At 47.2% G+C, this 16660-nt stretch overlaps 1 protein-coding gene across 1 annotated transcript in view; it reads right to left on the reverse strand.

Annotated features, from left to right (window-relative positions):
- Positions 1 to 16660, reverse strand: part of HYDIN (HYDIN axonemal central pair apparatus protein) — a 2950008-nt gene that overhangs the window by 2761253 nt on the left and 172095 nt on the right. Inside the window, exon 5 of the mRNA XM_086945295.1 lies at positions 10494 to 10628. Coding sequence (XP_086801421.1) covers positions 10494 to 10628 — 135 coding nt within the window. The remainder of the gene's footprint in view (positions 1 to 10493; positions 10629 to 16660) is intronic.

A 16660-nucleotide genomic window follows, 5' to 3' on the forward strand; every position in this document is an offset into this window, starting at 1 on the left:
TACTGTACTTACCTGCTAGTAATTTCGCATTCCACTTTTCCAGTATATGGTTTTCCGTGCCCCTCGGGCATTTGTATATACTGTGCTAACTTAAGTATTTTTGTAAGAGTTTTGGTTTGTGCTTAGTACCCTGTCCTCATAAAGAGTACAGGGCTGTTGTGATTCTTAATAAATAACTGTTTATTTTCATAACACTTGTGTGGTGTCCTTTCACTTGGTGTTCAAGGGGTATATGTGGTATAACAGCTGGCTTAACACGCCCTCTCGAGTCTTTAGCCTTAGACTGCTCGTATCCACGCTACTAGGATAGCTGGTCTATAAGGTTGACTTACAACCAATCATCAATAAGGGTTGCTGGACTGATACATAGTGTTCACTAGAATAGTGAGCACTGCATATCAGGCCACCTTCTCACATTGGTGAGCAGCGGTTGGGATTTGAGCTTGCTGTTGTTTTACCACACGTATCCTAAGAATATCTTGTTGAAAGATCACATAAGTACTGTTAGTACATATAACTAAGCTTAGAATACTCTGAGTTCTACTGAACCAGCTGTTGCAGCTCCTCAAGGCTTAGCACACCTTGGCTGCAACTCTTAGCAAGGGATCAGTAGGTAAACACATAGTGTAGGTAGGTGCATCACTTACACCACACTAGAATCAGCATGTCAGACAAAGGAGGAAACTCTGAGTATCCCCTTGTGTCAGTGGACCCTCCACAGGTCCTTACTTCAAAATATGCTGCTCTTAGCTTCCATGAGATGAGACAAGTGTGTACCCTCAGGAAGCTAAAACAGGGGTCTAACCCCACAACCTCCTTTCTGATTGGTCTCTTAGAGGCTTATGATGCCAGTAGGGCTGGTAACCCAGACCCTTCTAATCCAGAGGGGAGTTTGCCCTCCTTACAGGGACCCTTTGATAGCCAGGACCATCCCCTCCAGGAAGCAGATGATGCTGGGGATGAGGATGAAGACCAGTTGTCAGGGGATGAGGCAGACAAGGGACAGGTAGAAGTCAATAGACTAACCAGGTCCAACTTAAGCAGACATGAGCTTGGTACCAGGGGACTCCTGGGCCCACTCTCAGGTCAGCTTAACATTGGGAATGGACGAGTTAGGTCTCTATCAAGAGGCTCTAACAGATCCCTTCGAACCAATGGCTCTCTCAACTCTTCTCACAGAGGGATGTCTTCCCCTAAGAGGAGAGTGTATGAAGCTGAAGAAAGGGCAATCAAACTGAGGATTGAAAGGGAAGAACTTGCCCTGGCCAAAGAGAGACTTGCCCTTGCTAGAGAGCAAGAATTATGTGGGCTACAGCCCACTGGTGGCAGCAATAAACCTAGCAATAGGGAAAGGAGTTTTGATACAAAGCACCTGAATAAGATAGTGCCCCCCTTTAAAGAAGGGGATGACATCCACAAATGGATTACTGCTTTGGAGAGAGCCTGCACTGTGCAGGGTGTTCCCCAAAGTCAGTGGGCAGCTATCTTGTGGCTCTCCTTTGATGGTAAAGGTAGAGATAAGCTCCTCACCACAAGGGTGGAGGATGCTAACAATTACCAAATCTTGAAGAATACACTGGTTGATGGGTTTGGTTTAACCACTGAACAATACAGGATGCTGTTCAGAGACACCCAGAAAACTCAGTCTCAAGATTGGACTGACTTTGTTGATTGTGCCACTAAGGCTTTTGAAGGCTGGCTACTGGGTAGTAAGGTTACTGATTTTAAAGGATTGTATAATCTAATTATGAGGGAGCAAATCTTAAATAATTGTCAGAACCAGTTATTACATCAGCACCTGGTAGACTCTGATCTGACCTCTCCACAGGAATTGGGTAAGAGGGCAGACAAATGGGTCAGAACCAGGGTCAGGCCTAAAAACCAGGGTGGTGACCAGAAAAAGGAATCAACCAAGCCTCAAGAGAAGGGTGGGGATAAATCCACAGAGAAGACTTCCCAAGGGCCCCAAAACTCCAACAAGGGTGGTGGGTCCCAGAACACTCCTTCAGAACAGAAGAAACCTTATTGCCATACCTGTAAACAGGTGGGTCATTACAAAAGTGATGCCAGTTGCCCTAAAAATGGTAATAAGGGAAATATACCCCCAGGTAATACTCCTAAACCTCCTTTTACCACTAGTGGTAATCCCCCAGGTGGTGGGAGTGCCCCCAAGAATGTGGTGGGCATTACTCTGGGCCAACAGGAGGACTATGGCCTAGCCAGGTTCCCTGACCACACTCTTGTCTGTGAGACTGGCATGGGGTTTGCCAACTTCACTACTGGACCCCACCTTTTGGGAAAGTATAGACAAGAGGTCTTAGTGAATGGTCAGAAAGTTGAGGCATTCAGAGACCCAGGGGCCAGCATCACCATGGTGATTGACCATCTGGTCCCCTCTGCTCAACTGACCCCTGGTTTTACTTATCAGGTGACAGATATTCATGGAGTGAAGAGAAGGCATCCCATGGCAGTAATCAAGCTCAGCTGGGGTAATGTCACAGGGCCCATGAGAGTGGCAGTGACAGATAACCTACCTGTAGATTGCTTACTGGGGAATGACCTGGAACTCTCAGCATGGGCTGAGGTGGAGCAAGAGACTCACTCCAGAATGATAGGCCTATCCAGACAGGTTAGTGGGGCAGTAATAGCTACAGCCCCAGTCCAAGCACCATTCCTCCCTGAAAAGGTTGGAAGGGCAGTGGTAGCCACTGCCCAGGCTCAGACAGACTTTCCAGATCAGGATAGGAGGGCTGTGACAGTCACAGCCCAAACACAAACTGAGTGCCCTCCTGAAAAGGTTGGCAAGGTTGAAATGGTCTCAGCCTCTACTCAGACAGATAGTGAGGTTGTGAAGCCTGAAACAATGGATCACTCCACTCAAACAGAGAGCATTGAGGAGGAAGAAGAGTCTTCCCCCTCCCAGACACTAGGTGAGAGCCAGCCTCCTCAGGGATCTGACTCTACCCCTGTTGAAGGAACTGCCCCAGAGGTAGTCAGGCCTAGCCTGGCAGAGCCCCTGATGGCAGTGGACCCTTCCCAGGTGGGACCCAGTCTGGAGCAGGTAACCTGCACCTCTCTACCCTGCCTCAGTCAGCCCAGGGCTGAAGAGGTCAGGGAGGCCAGTGGTGGACCCCAAAGGGCCCCCTGGCCAAAAGAACTCCTTAATCAGCAGATTAGGATCACTGAAGCTGGTAAACCTAGCCAAGTGAAAGGAAATCAGACTCCTGAGGGATCCCCCTTAAAAGTAGTTAGGGACCTCCCACAGCTGGACACTGTTGGGCACAGCCAAACATGGGGCCTAAAAACCCCAGACCTGACCTGTCTCTCCAGTAAGCCAAACAGAGGGACTCAGCCTCCAGCTTTAGGTAGCCAGAGGCTGACCCTGAGAGCTCAGTGCATCTCAGCTAAAGAAAGAAAGGCACACATGATGAATGGTGACTGGAGGAAGTTGAGCCCAAAGGTAGAGGAGCCTCACTTCAGTACTCCATCCCAGCATCAGCCTTCTTCTTTCCCAAGACACACCAAAGGCAGAGATTCCCTATGGTGGAGACCCTCAGATACCCTTAGGGTGAGGGGTTGCCTAGTGGACCATGACACAGGGGGAAACCAAGCCAGAGCTGGTCCTTCCTTATATGGCCACTTAGGTAATAGAGGCTTACCTGGACAAGGATAGCCTTATCTCCTTTCGTTTGGGGGGGGGGGTTGTGTAGGAAGGTACCTCCTGACTATGGTTGCCCCCAACTTTTTTGCCCTGTGTTTTAGCTGGTTTTTGACATAGTCGACCTGGGATCCTGCCAATCAGGACCCCAGGCCTACTGCTCTCTCTGTAAAATGGATTCCATGTACCCTAGGTACATTTCCAATTGGTACTGGGCCACCTTGTCAGACCCTGTAACTCAGGGCATAGGTGTACCCAGGGCTGCCAGGGGCTGCAGCATGTATTATGCCACCCCTGGCTGGCCTCCTAAATTTGACACAACTGGCTGCATGACAGCTGGGGCAAAGTCGTGTAATCACCCTTTGCTGTAGGTGTAGTATACCTATACCTAACCCTAAAATGGACACACAGATTCCTATCAGTCACTCCTATGGCAGGCCTTGACAATCCTGAAGGCAGAGTGCTTGGAATCGTGTGAGATGGTGCTCTGGCATGAGCTGAGCCTGTCTGCAGCTTGCGGAATCAAGTCCTAATAGCTGTTCAATGATATCGCATACCATATACTCTTAAGTGCATTATAATCCTCGCGGTTAAATGCTAACTTTGGTATTGCTTTATCGAAACATGTCGAGTAAGGTGTCATACGAATTGGAATACTAACCCCTCGCCAATTCTGGCAACGGGGTTAGCATTCCACCCTTCTAGAGGGACACGACATGTATGTAACTGTGAACCCCGGTTAAAGTTAACTGAAGCCTCAGCTCCACAAAATGGATGCTGCCACCACAGACACGAGTCTGACCTCCTGCTGCTGGGAGTCCTTCCAGCGAGGGAGGCCTGGACAAAGGGTTTCCTGTCCGGGGCGGTGCTAGCACCGTCCCAGACATGGTTTTGTGTATCCTGGGTAGGCAGGGCTTTACAGGAAGGTGACTGCTGAGTGGCACCCCGGTGCTCATTACGCATAGGCCGGTCAGAACCAGTTCCAGGGGCACACCAGCCCCTGGCCTGGGGGAAGTCCGGCATGGCAGAGGGATGTAACCACCCCCCTCCTAGTCCCACCCATAGGCAGGACCTAGTCACCGGGTCAGCCCCCTTTTTTACTATAAAGATGGGAGCGGGCTCCCTGTTCAAATTAGATCATCTTTGGAATCAAGACACGACTTTCTGCGAAAGCACTTCAAGATTTCTTCCTCAAGATTCTCCCTTGTGGCTAAGGAGTAGTCACCCTGCATCAAGCGGGCACCATCCTAAGAACACTGCGGTCTGCTGCAAGTCCTTCTTCACGAATCCGACGACCCAGCTCGACGAGACCCGGCTTCCCTGGCACCTCTGACCTCTACTCACCTCTACAGCAAAGCTGAGAACCGTGAGTGCGACGAGACCTCGAGGGACCGACGATCGCCAAGACTGCACGACTTCTTTGTAACAAGCCCACCGAGTCTTCCACTGGTGAGTGCTTTGGGGTCCGAGAAGCCCCAACCCTGCGCAGCTCCAGCACCCAAGATCAGCCTCCCTGCATCTCCACGATCTGCGTGGGGCCCTTCTGCTGTTTGCTGTGCACCGCGTTGTTTGGCTTCTAGCCGGCTGGCTTGTGGCCTTCTGAACGACGCCCGACGACATCACTGCTGCTGGTCTGGTTGCTCCAGACTGGCCCTTGCTTCCTTCTTCAAGAGAGGCACCCCGGACCCTCCTGGTCCACTCCAGACGCCATTTTAGGTCCACCGCGTGGGCTTGAATTTGCCAAGGCTTTGTTGCCCAATCCTGGGTCCAGCGACGCCGACAGCTTCTATCTTCGTGGGACAGCTCGCTCCTCCATCCTGGTCGCCGACTACGCCTCCTGGTCCGTGAGATCTCCGAGCACAGCGTCACCCACTCGCCTAGTCGAGGTGGCTACCATCCGGTGCCCTCCTGGTGCCCACTGACTACTGGCTAGTAGTCACGAACTTGGTCCCCTCTGCTTTCAGGTGTCATCTTCCATCGATCCAGGCTTGGATCCACCGAACTTTCTTCACTGGTCGCCTGCCAGCAACTTCTTTCTTCCAGGCTCCTGGTCCGTCAACGAGGATTCCCGACGTCCTTTGAGTCCTATGCAGCTGCAGCCCCTGGGCTAGGTAACTTCGGCATTTCGGTGCCCCAGCATAGCCTCAGTATCCAAGGGTCAGAATCCACTTTCGTTTTCTTCCTACCAGGTCGGGTTCGCCCGAGAACACTAACTTTGCAATTTCTAGCTACCATAGACTTTGTCCCGCATCTCGCGTGAGAGTGCACACACTGCACCCGAGTCCCCTGGGTCTCCTAGAAGTAATCTAACGATTCTATAGTCAAGTCCTAGCGATTCCAAAGCCTATTAGTACTGTACTTACCTGCTAGTAATTTCGCATTCCACTTTTCCAGTATATGGTTTTCCGTGCCCCTCGGGCATTTGTATATACTGTGCTAACTTAAGTATTTTTGTAAGAGTTTTGGTTTGTGCTTAGTACCCTGACCTCATAAAGAGTACAGGGCTGTTGTGATTCTTAATAAATAACTGTTTATTTTCATAACACTTGTGTGGTGTCCTTTCACTTGGTGTTCAAGGGGTATATGTGGTATAACAGCTGGCTTAACACGCCCTCTCGAGTCTTTAGCCTTAGACTGCTCGTATCCACGCTACTAGGATAGCTGGTCTATAAGGTTGACTTACAACCAATCATCAATAAGGGTTGCTGGACTGATACATAGTGTTCACTAGAATAGTGAGCACTGCATATCAGGCCACCTTCTCACACAGCGTTTCAGAGTTTCAGCTTTAAGGGTTTAGGTTGACTCGCGGACATTATGTTACCATGCTGGAATCTCGGCACGCCGAGCTCCGTCAAGGGTAAACCCCGCTCAAAGAGACCCCACAGGCGAAAGTGATCCGTCAACCTTGGAGCCGTGTTTAAATGTGCCCTCTTTTCGTGGTACTTTTCATGTGGATGGGGAAAGCAAACAGCCCGAAGCGCACTGCTGTGACTATCATATGTCGCTTTTTTAAGGCTCCGGGGGACAATGTCGGTGCAGGCGGGGGTCGGGGCAGGCGGGGGACGGGGCGGGCGGGGACGGGGAAGGCAAGCAGCCAGAAGGAAAGCCAGGAAATCTGGTTCAGTTTATCCCCACTCTAAACACATGGAAATGGTAATTTCCAAGCGAAGGTGCAATACAGTGAGACGGTTTTACATTATAGTGCACTGCTGTGACTATCATATGTCGCCTTTTTAAGGCTCCGGGGGACAATGTCGGGGCAGGCGGGGGTCGAGGCAGGCGGGGGACGGGGCGGGGGCCCGAAATGCTGGACAATGTCGGGGCAGGCGGGGGTCGGGGAAGCCTGATTGCTCCCGGACAAGGTTGGGACGGGCTGCTAGTAGTTTGTATTTTTCTTCTTGCCTTTTACTTGGTGATACAGTTTTTTGATGTCCTCAGTGACTCTGTTGTGGAAAATGTCCACAGCATCTTTAGGCATGAGTGGGACAAAACATGATTTAGGTTTAAAAGGGCTGCTCCCAGCCCCTTTCTGGACCAAGTTGATTTTGCGTAGTCTAGTTTGCGTTGCCACATCTATTTCAGAAAGTAAGGCCTGCATTCCGGTTTCTTCATTTAAGTCATGCAAAGTCAATAGGGTGGGGATATCAGACACCATAAGCGTCTGACCTTCACCATCATCACCGTCCAATACTGTGGTTGTTTTATTTTTGTCTGTCTTAGCAAAAAACGTTTTAAGTTTGAGTTTCCTGATGAAACAAAATACATAAATTCTGGTGCTTGCATAGTCGAAGCTCTGCCCTGGGCAATAATTCAATCCAAGTGCCAACAGTTGTTCTTCTGCTTTTGTCAATGCTACAGATGACAAATTGATTATAGTATTGTCATTTTTAACCGTTTCCTTTGCCATTGTGTTTTTTTTCTTAAGATTTTTGTTTGCGCCTTTTTCTCCTATCGCGCCTTCTTGCATTTTTTCTTTTTTGATTGGCCTCCTTTGTTGCCTCGGCCTCAGGGTCTGTAGTCTCTTTTCTACTAAAAAATCCAGTTCTTCTCCAACACTCAACTTTGTTTTCGATGTTTGCATGTTCTCAAATTCTAGGCTAGAGTCACTTGTTAGCAATAGTGTATCGGCACTAGAGGTTTCATCATTAAGATCTGCATTTGGTGTTGCTTTTGTTGCACTGCCCTTAGCTTTATTGCTGTATTATTGTCTTCTAGCGTTATCAAATTTGCGTGCAAAAGTAAAAATTTGCCCATGATCATAATCTGCTTGGTCGCGCGCAAACTTATGAGCTTTTCTGAATTTGAGCTTTTCTTCACGTTTGCATAATCTTTCTTTTATAGCTTCCCTGGTTTTCTTAATGTATCCAGTCATTTCTAATATGTTAAGTTCCTCATTGATCTTGTTAATTTCATCCAGGATTCCCAAATGGTCTATCTCAGCATACCTAATTAAAATATTTACAAGGTTCATTGAGACAGCGAGGTTGCTTTCTCCCCACTCTCTAAGCATATTCGGGTTTGGGTTGTCAAAACCTGGGTCGAGTAAAATTCTCAATCCTCGTGGGACTCTCCCCACCTCCGCATATTTAGTTCACAATTTTTGTTCCCACCATTTTGTGACTTCTATTTTCATATTTTTCTCCAGACTCTTGAATAACATTTTGGTGCCAGTTTCTTTATTAATCCCACTGTTCTGTGGATATGATTGGTTTGTGGTTGTTTTAGGCAGATTACCAAATACCTCATCTGCTGCTGCCTCTCTTTCACGGACTGTTTCCGCAGACATCATGAGGTGTTTCTTCTTGTTGCAGGTCTCAAGCCAGCAATCCCTGAGCGTGTCGTCTAATTGCCTTACACTGCACCTCCCCACCTACGCCATGTTACTCACCACCTGAATCAGATCATCAACGGGTCCTTCGACCTAGTCGTTCTCATCTTCCGGTCAGTGACAGTATACTTGGCTGCAGTAGGGGGCGGTAGCCAAAGTTCCACCACGGATCCTCGCAAACTTCGGTTGAGGGCGGCCGCCAACTTGTACACACGCATTAGATACACACACACACACACACACACACACACATATATAGCGCTTTATATATATGTATTGGAATTTAGGATCCTGAGAGTAACAATATTTCTTTAAGTGTATTATAAACACCCATGCACATAGCTTAAGTACTAGATTCATGACTTTTTGCCTATAATTGAAGGATCTAAACTTGGGTAAAATTAAGTAATACAGGAGATAAGCTATTAAAATATAGCATGTCCGTAATTACAAATCAATTATCCCTGCGCGTGCCATTGGTTTGAATGGACCCACTGGGGATGGGAAAGGACAGCTATGCTTCTGAAGGGAAAGGGGTGTGTTGGTTATTATCACCAGTGACGTAGCAGGGAAACCCTTGGCATTACTACAACCATTCTGATACTTGTCTGCGGTCTAACCTTGCTACAATGCAAGCTGTGCTACCTGGCTTCTGGCTAGCCTTAAATATGTAGTAGAGTCGCTTTCTGCACAGATCTTAAGTCAGTTGGTCTTTTGAAAGCCTTTTAGAGGCTGTTCTTCTCATTCCCTCAAACAAGTCACAGCAGGAAGATAGTCAAGGAATCTAGTATTGCCTCCAGCTTGAGGAAAAGAAACCAAGAAACCACATGCAAAGGATCAGCTTCTGGCAGTGTGCCTGCCACAAACAACTGCTTGGTCTCAATGTAGCAGTTAGTAGCTCAAGGAGACCAGTTTTTTATCCACCTGCCAGAGTGAGAGGTATGAGTCAACCAAAGGTAAGTTACTTTAAAAATACAAGCTGAACTTCCTAGAAGGGATTAGAAGATCTTTGTTTTTGTCTCTTGGTCTTTTGCAACAAATCCTAGGTCAGGCCAGATAGACCTCATCAAGATGTAAATATCGAGTCATCACAGACTGAGCGCAATAGTAGACCATTCTTGCTAGGTGACATCTGGCAACATAGGAAGATTTAGAAGGATGTGTTTCACTGAAGAAGGATACATCTACCCTAAAAGGAATGAGGATTACAACTTGTCCCACCATAACAGATTCCAGGAAGGGGGCTTCGGCGCACACTAGCCGGCTCCCTTGTTCACCAAAGACTAATATATCCTGAGGGAGAAACAACATCTCGTGCAGCTATGTACATAGTGTCCAAATGAACAACACATTCACATAAATACACACACACACCTCATCCATATCTTGCATTTGAGGTTACATTAGGGATCACTTGGGATGATCCTTTAGCACATCCTAGACTCTCCACTATTCCGTACAGTAAAATGGTGAAACATCTTCAGTGGATTTGCAGATTGTCTACACAGATAAACACATGAGAGCATAGGTCATAAAAAAATAAACAGGGCGGGACAGCACTGTCAAGCTATGCAAAGGACTTTCTTCCTAAAACTTGATCTTTCGTCTCAAAATTTGATCGCAATCCTGTAGATGTACAGAAACAAAGGACTCTACACCTGTTTTATCCTAAAAGAATTCAAAATAAAAATTAGTAGCTAACTTAAGGATGTGGAAAAAGATTCCTTCATCAAAATAGGATGGTATTATTTTTGGAAGATTGTGGCGTTTTAAGACTGGCAACAAATAACAAGAGGAGTGACTAAATACCCTGTACTATTGCTTCCTAATTACAATTGGCACAATAAGTCGCAGTTCATTCAATGGTAGGAACATTCGAAACGGAAAGCACAACGAATAAACTAGAAGTAACAACCTGTGAAATGAAACTGAAAGTAATATGTATAGTAATCTCATTTTCATCAAGACAAAAGTAGGTTTTGAAGAGACATATGCTGGGGTTACCTTGTTCTCCTCAGGTGTGAAGAGGATGTGGAAGATAGACTGCATGCCTGGAGCCACTTTATGACCCACATCACTGGGGCTGACAATTTTAAAATATGGAGAAGCCTCCTGAGTGACCTTCACCAGGCGTGGAACCTGCAGAAACAAGACAAACAGGATGATCAATAAGTAGAAAAGAAGATTCACATGCTTGAATCATTTCCTGTTGTAAAGATCATAGTCCCACAGTACCTTAGAAAATCAATGCAATGACAGGTATAGACTAGAAAGGCCCTAGGCCCTTCAGTTTAGTAACATATCATAGTCATTTTTTAAGAAAAATAAAAGAGACTGAACTTAAGGTTCACCCAATTAGGGTGCATCGCTTCTGGAACACTCCTGTGAGAAGCCCCAGACCCTCTGATTTTAGAGAAGGAATGCCCCGTTCCCAGGGGAGAAGGCTGGTTTCATATGAATCTATGAAAGATTCCAATACTGGAGAAGAAAATAAGTTACTTACCTGTAACTGCAGTTATCCAGTATTAGTATCTTTCATAGATTCACATGCCTGAATCATTCCCCGTCATTGAGATGGGAATCCCAGAGTAAAATATTCAAGCAGTGCTTTAAAAGCCTCAAAGGCTCTAAAGGCATTAAGCCAAGTAAATAGTAGCCTCTTTTTAAAAAAGGATCACATTTTGTAACCTAGCCAATCAGCTGCCAGCACCCTCTAGAGCACTCTCAGTAGAGGCAAGTTCCCTTAGATTTTCTACAAGTGGGAAGTAAGAATACGAATAATTAGAGAGAACTACCTCTGTGGGGAGGAGGGTGGGTGGTATGTGAATCTATGACAGATACCAATACTGGATAACAGGCCCTGCCGCTACCCTGCGATAAGGGAGGGATGGGTGCCCCATCTTTTGAAGCCTATTTTTTAGAGGCGCAGTTGCAGTGGCTATCTCGCTGGACAGTGCATTGCAACCTTGGGGAAACGGAGACCCAGGACAGACAGTTAACAATCCTGCAGCTGGCCCAAATGCTCCTTGCGGGCACCAAACCCGATCCAGCTCATCCGCTACTGGTCAAAACGGACAGAGCCTGTACCAAGCGAGTTCACTGCTTGTCCAATGGGGCACCGTTGTATTCCCCATTGCTGCCGCTGGCAGGACTCCCAAAAGGACGCAGGTTTTGCACCACGGGAGAGCTCAGGATTTGGACCGAACACCAGCTCACTGAAACAGAGGCCCTGTTTTCCGACGGACAACTGATCCCGTTCACAGACCTAGTCGAAGAAACCGGGCTTCCAACCGGCCAATTCCTGTTACGCAGGCAGCTAGTGGCAGACTGTGAACGGACCTGGGACCTCGGAAGCAGGGAACCCAAGACTCACCCGGTGCTGCACACACTTTTACATATGGGAGCTGGCAGACACCATATCACATGGATCTATAAATCCATTATGGAACACACACAGGTACCGTTGACCCTATCACAGATCCACTGGGAGGAGGACTTCGGTTGCAACCTCCATGATCGCGAGTGGCTGACAGCCCTAGAACATCACCAAAAAGTGTTCTGCAACCAGAGATTCAAAAATATCCAATTCAACATACTACACCGTGCCTATCTTACCCCGGAGCGGCTTAAACAATGTTACCCGGCATCCCACTTTGACTGCCCGCGATGTCACACCCCAGACGTCACATTTGCTCATATGTTTTGGACATGCCCGTGATACAAACCCTTTGGAAGACGGTTCACACCACCTTGCAAACAGTCACAGGTCTCACAGACTTCCATACATGGGAGGCATGTGCCCTAGGCATTTTTAAAAGCAATAAACGGAAGAAAGTAGAGACCAATTTTGCCTTGCTGGCCGTGCTGTTGGCCAAGCGCAGTGTGGCAATGCAATGGCGCGCGGCAGAGGGGCACCCAATAGCTGCATGGTGGGGGGCGGTAAAGAAGTGGGCTGAAGAAGATCTTATCTGGCAGGAGGAGGCCCGTGGCATACGTCGACGTCCTATATCGTTAGAATGGGCGACACTCCTACAGGACTTTAAGCAAACACACACGAACGGCGCAGAACACACGCAAGACCCTCAGGAGGCGCCAGCATCTAGTGCATCCTAACTCACCCGCGCGTCTTTTCCCCCCCCCCCCCTTCCATGTGATGACAGCTCCCCCCCCCCCCCCCCTTCCCAGGTTACCATACAGGAATCACGCCATCAGACAAGAGTGGGTAAAGTGCTTGACGCTAATGGAACGACATAGGGCTCCTCTACACTGACCCCCGCCTTCTGCAACCCCAAGCCCTCTCCCCCACCTCCCCCTGACCCCACATTTCCCGAGTTACACTCCCCCAAGTTTAGTTGGAAATTGTATTATCTATTTACAACACCCTGTACAGGGGGCTATGGACTAGAGACAATCATGCGGGTCGGAGAACTGCGGTAATCCTACCACCGACCGTTTCCTCGATGCTGCGGGCACCTTCGGCAGAGATGATAGGAGGGATGCCCTCCCTTCACCAACTAATTACCTATGTGATTAATTACTACACTGCCATGGGTCATAGGGATGTTAATGTTAATTGGTAATACTGCAGCGGTCAAGATTGATTACTGTATGACTTGTAACATGATAAAATCCTATAAAAAGGTTTATAAATGTTTTAGTTTTTTTTAAACACCTTGGATAACCGCAGTTACAGGCAAGTAACTTATTTTCTTATCCAGCATTTGGGTATCTTTCTAATATTCACATGCCTGAATCAGAATAGCAAGTTGTACCTAAAATTCTATTGTTGTTAGAGGAAGGAGGGGGAAATGTAAATCATAACCCCCCCCAAAGTGACTGAAACATAACTGTGACATTTGTAACCCTGCATATACTCTTTCAAATTCTGGACAGCTGTCAAAAAGATGTCTATAACAAAATATATACAGCCTTAACATACTACAATAGTCAACTTAAGATGTGTGCAATTAAGTGTTTTAGTAGAATAAAATACAAGGGCAATTAAAACACTGTTTAACAACCAGAGTTATACAAAAAAATCTACATTGACAACTGAAAGAAAGTAAAGGTATACATTTTAAGTAAGATATAGAATTCCTCTATTATCAAAGAGGCTGACCCTAATTGAAGAGATGACGCAGTACCGCTTGTCCCACAGCTGCATCCTCACGTTGCTTAAATTGGAGACAGTAATGCTGCGTAAAAGTGTGGACACTTTTCCAAGTCGCAGCACGGGCAGGTAGAATTTCAAACACGTCTTAACATCCAACGTGTGCAAAACCCGCTCTGCTGGACTAGATGGGTTTGGTAAAAGGATTGAACTATCACTGGTTCGTTGAGGTGCAACTGTGTCAGTACTTTTGGGATAAAAGTTGGGTTAGTCCGCAGAGCTACATAGTTATCCATGAAATGCAGAAAAGGTTCCTTGATTGTAAAAGCTTGTATCTCGCTAACCCTCCTTGCAGAAGTGAGAGCTAGTAGGAGGCCCCCCTTCCAGGTGAGAAACTTGAGCTCTGCTTTGTGAATCGGTTCAAACGGCTGTCTCATTAACTGTGTAAGAACTAAGTTAAGCTTTCATTCAGGAGGAGGTGCACGCACTGGGAGAAATGTGCAGAAGAGACTCCTAATGAATTGTTTTATAAGACTAGAGGCACAGAGAGAAATAACTTGAGGAGACTTCCTGTAATGGGAAATCGCAGCCAGGTGAACCTTCACTGAAGAGAAAGTGAGACCCGACTTTGCCAAAGAGAGGAGATATGGTAAAATCTGTTCAGGAGGCGCTTGAAGCGGGTGAAGGTAGTTTCGTTGGCACCAGATACAGAATCGCCTCCACTTTAGGCGGTAAGTCTTTTAAGTGCTATCCGCTCTGGATTTGGCAATAACTTTGGTGCATTCCTGCGAGATATCCAAGACCCTGAATTCTAGGAACTCAGGAGCCATGCGTGCAAATAAAGAGATTGCTGGTCTGATGATTCACTATGCTCTTTTCTCTCGTCAACAAAGATGGGGATGGATGCAGGCATATGGGCCTCACCTCTGACAGAAAGAGTAGCTTCGGGAACAGTACTGCCTGGGCCATCGTAGCGCTATCAGGATTAGATAACAGCCTTTCATCTTTCTCTTGGTCAGTACCCTTGGAATTAACTGGATGACAGAAAAGTGTAAGCATATATCCTGGATCATCTCATTAAAGGGGCATTCCCCCTCGACCCCGGTAGAGGGAATCTGTTTGAATAATACTGTCATTTGGCGTTCTACGTCGTTGCGAAGAGGTCTAATGCTGTTTTTCCCCACCTCTGAAACACCATGTCGAGTTGGGACTGCTCCAGCTCCCACTCATGACAACTGGCCTGCGTTCTGCTTAATGTGTCTGCCACAGTATTCTGCCGACCTCTGACATGCTCGGACTTTAGTGATATCCCATGTTGCATCGTCCAATCCTATAACTCCTGTGCTTCCTGAGATAGCGGAATGGATTTGGTTCTCCCTTGTTTGTTGACATACTATATGCTGGAATATTGTCCGTACGAACCAGCACAAGGAGCTCGCTATCCTCGGAAAGGAAGCCTGAAGAGATAGGAAAGTGTCTTTGAGCTATAGCCTGTTGATGCGCTGATGTTTCTGCGCAGAGGACCACTTGCCCTATATCTGTAACTCTTTCAGGTGACCGCCCTAGCCGTCCATGGCAGCGCCTGTTGTCAGTCTGAAGTCTGGGATCATCTGGAGGAAAGTAAGGCCTTTAAGAAGATTTGGTGCATGAAATCACCATCACAGTGCCTCTACAACTTGTGTTGTAATTTGAATTACATCCTCGAAGGATCCAGAAGCCTGTTGCCATTGTTTTTGTAGCTCCTCTTGAAGAGGCCGCATTCTCAGTCTGGCTAGTGGCACCAGATCTATTGCTAAACAGCACATCCACAGGAGTGTCTTGTACATTCTCACAGAAACTGACCTTTTTCTTGATATGCTTTTCGCAAGTCTTTGCAAACGTATCTGTCTTTCGTGAGATCGGAAGGCTTTGTATTGGATGGTATCTATGGATGCTCCTAGGGAGGATATGACTTGGCTTGGATGGAACAAAGATTTCTCTTTGTTTACAGTGAGTCCCAAAGTCCAGAACATGTGAAGACAGGTGCTAGTAGCTTCACTGGCCTTCAGTGCAGTTGGTGCCAAAGCAGTCAGTCGTCAAGATACAGGAATACTTGGAACCCTCGAGATCGCAGGGCTGGAGTTATGGGCAACAAGCACTTGGTGAAGATCCCTGGCGCCGATTTGGGACCAAATGGAAGTACTTTGTATTGGTAGTGGTTACCAGCCACCGTGAATTTTAAGGATTTCTGATGTTTCTGATGGATTGGGATATGAAAATATGTGTCTTCCATGTCGATTAAGGTCTTGAAATTCCCTTTGTTTAAGCGGCCTAGGATATCGGAAAGCGTTATCATCCTGAACGTCTGCTTCCTGGGGAACTTGTTAAGATTCCTCAGGTCCAGTCTAGGTCTCCATTCTCCTAATTTATTTTTTATTAGGAAAAAAACAAGAATAAAACCCTTTTTCTTCTTTTGACATCAGGACGTCCTATATCGCTACTTTGGCGAGTATGACCAAAGCCTCCTTGCCTAATAAGTGAAGACGTGGGGGGGGCATCCTTGGGTGGAGTAGTCGGCGGGCGCTGAGTGAACTCTAGAGTGTGACCATTGGCGGCAAGGTCCAGCACCCAGCGATCCTTTGTTATTTCACGCCACTGGTGGACATAGCTGGAAATCTTCACACCCACAGGTTGGGAGTGGAGGGAAGCTGGTACCCTGGTGTGATCATTGCTTCCTGCTTGAGTCACAACCTTGTTGAGGTATTCATTTGCGGCCTCCCTGGCTAGAGAAACCAGCAGAAGATGACTGACAGTAAGATAGAGGATTGTCGGTATTGTGACTGGTATGGCGGATACTGTTGAGCCCTCTGGTAACCTCCTTTGTAAGGGTTAAATCCTCAACCCCTAGTGAGGTAATTAGATTTCGACTCCATCTTGTATTCCGCCGCCATTTGGTGCTGCCCTCACACAGGCAGCTCGGCAAACAAAGTGTTTCTGCCCTTTGTACTCCAACGTGTCGAATAACCCCCTCTGTCCTTGTTGTGAAGCCAATTCCAGGAACTAGCCGGCCTAACTAATCCTT

The sequence above is a fragment of the Lissotriton vulgaris genome, chromosome 12 (genome assembly GCF_964263255.1).
Source record: "Lissotriton vulgaris chromosome 12, aLisVul1.2, whole genome shotgun sequence".
Taxonomy (NCBI): Eukaryota; Metazoa; Chordata; class Amphibia; order Caudata; family Salamandridae; genus Lissotriton; species Lissotriton vulgaris.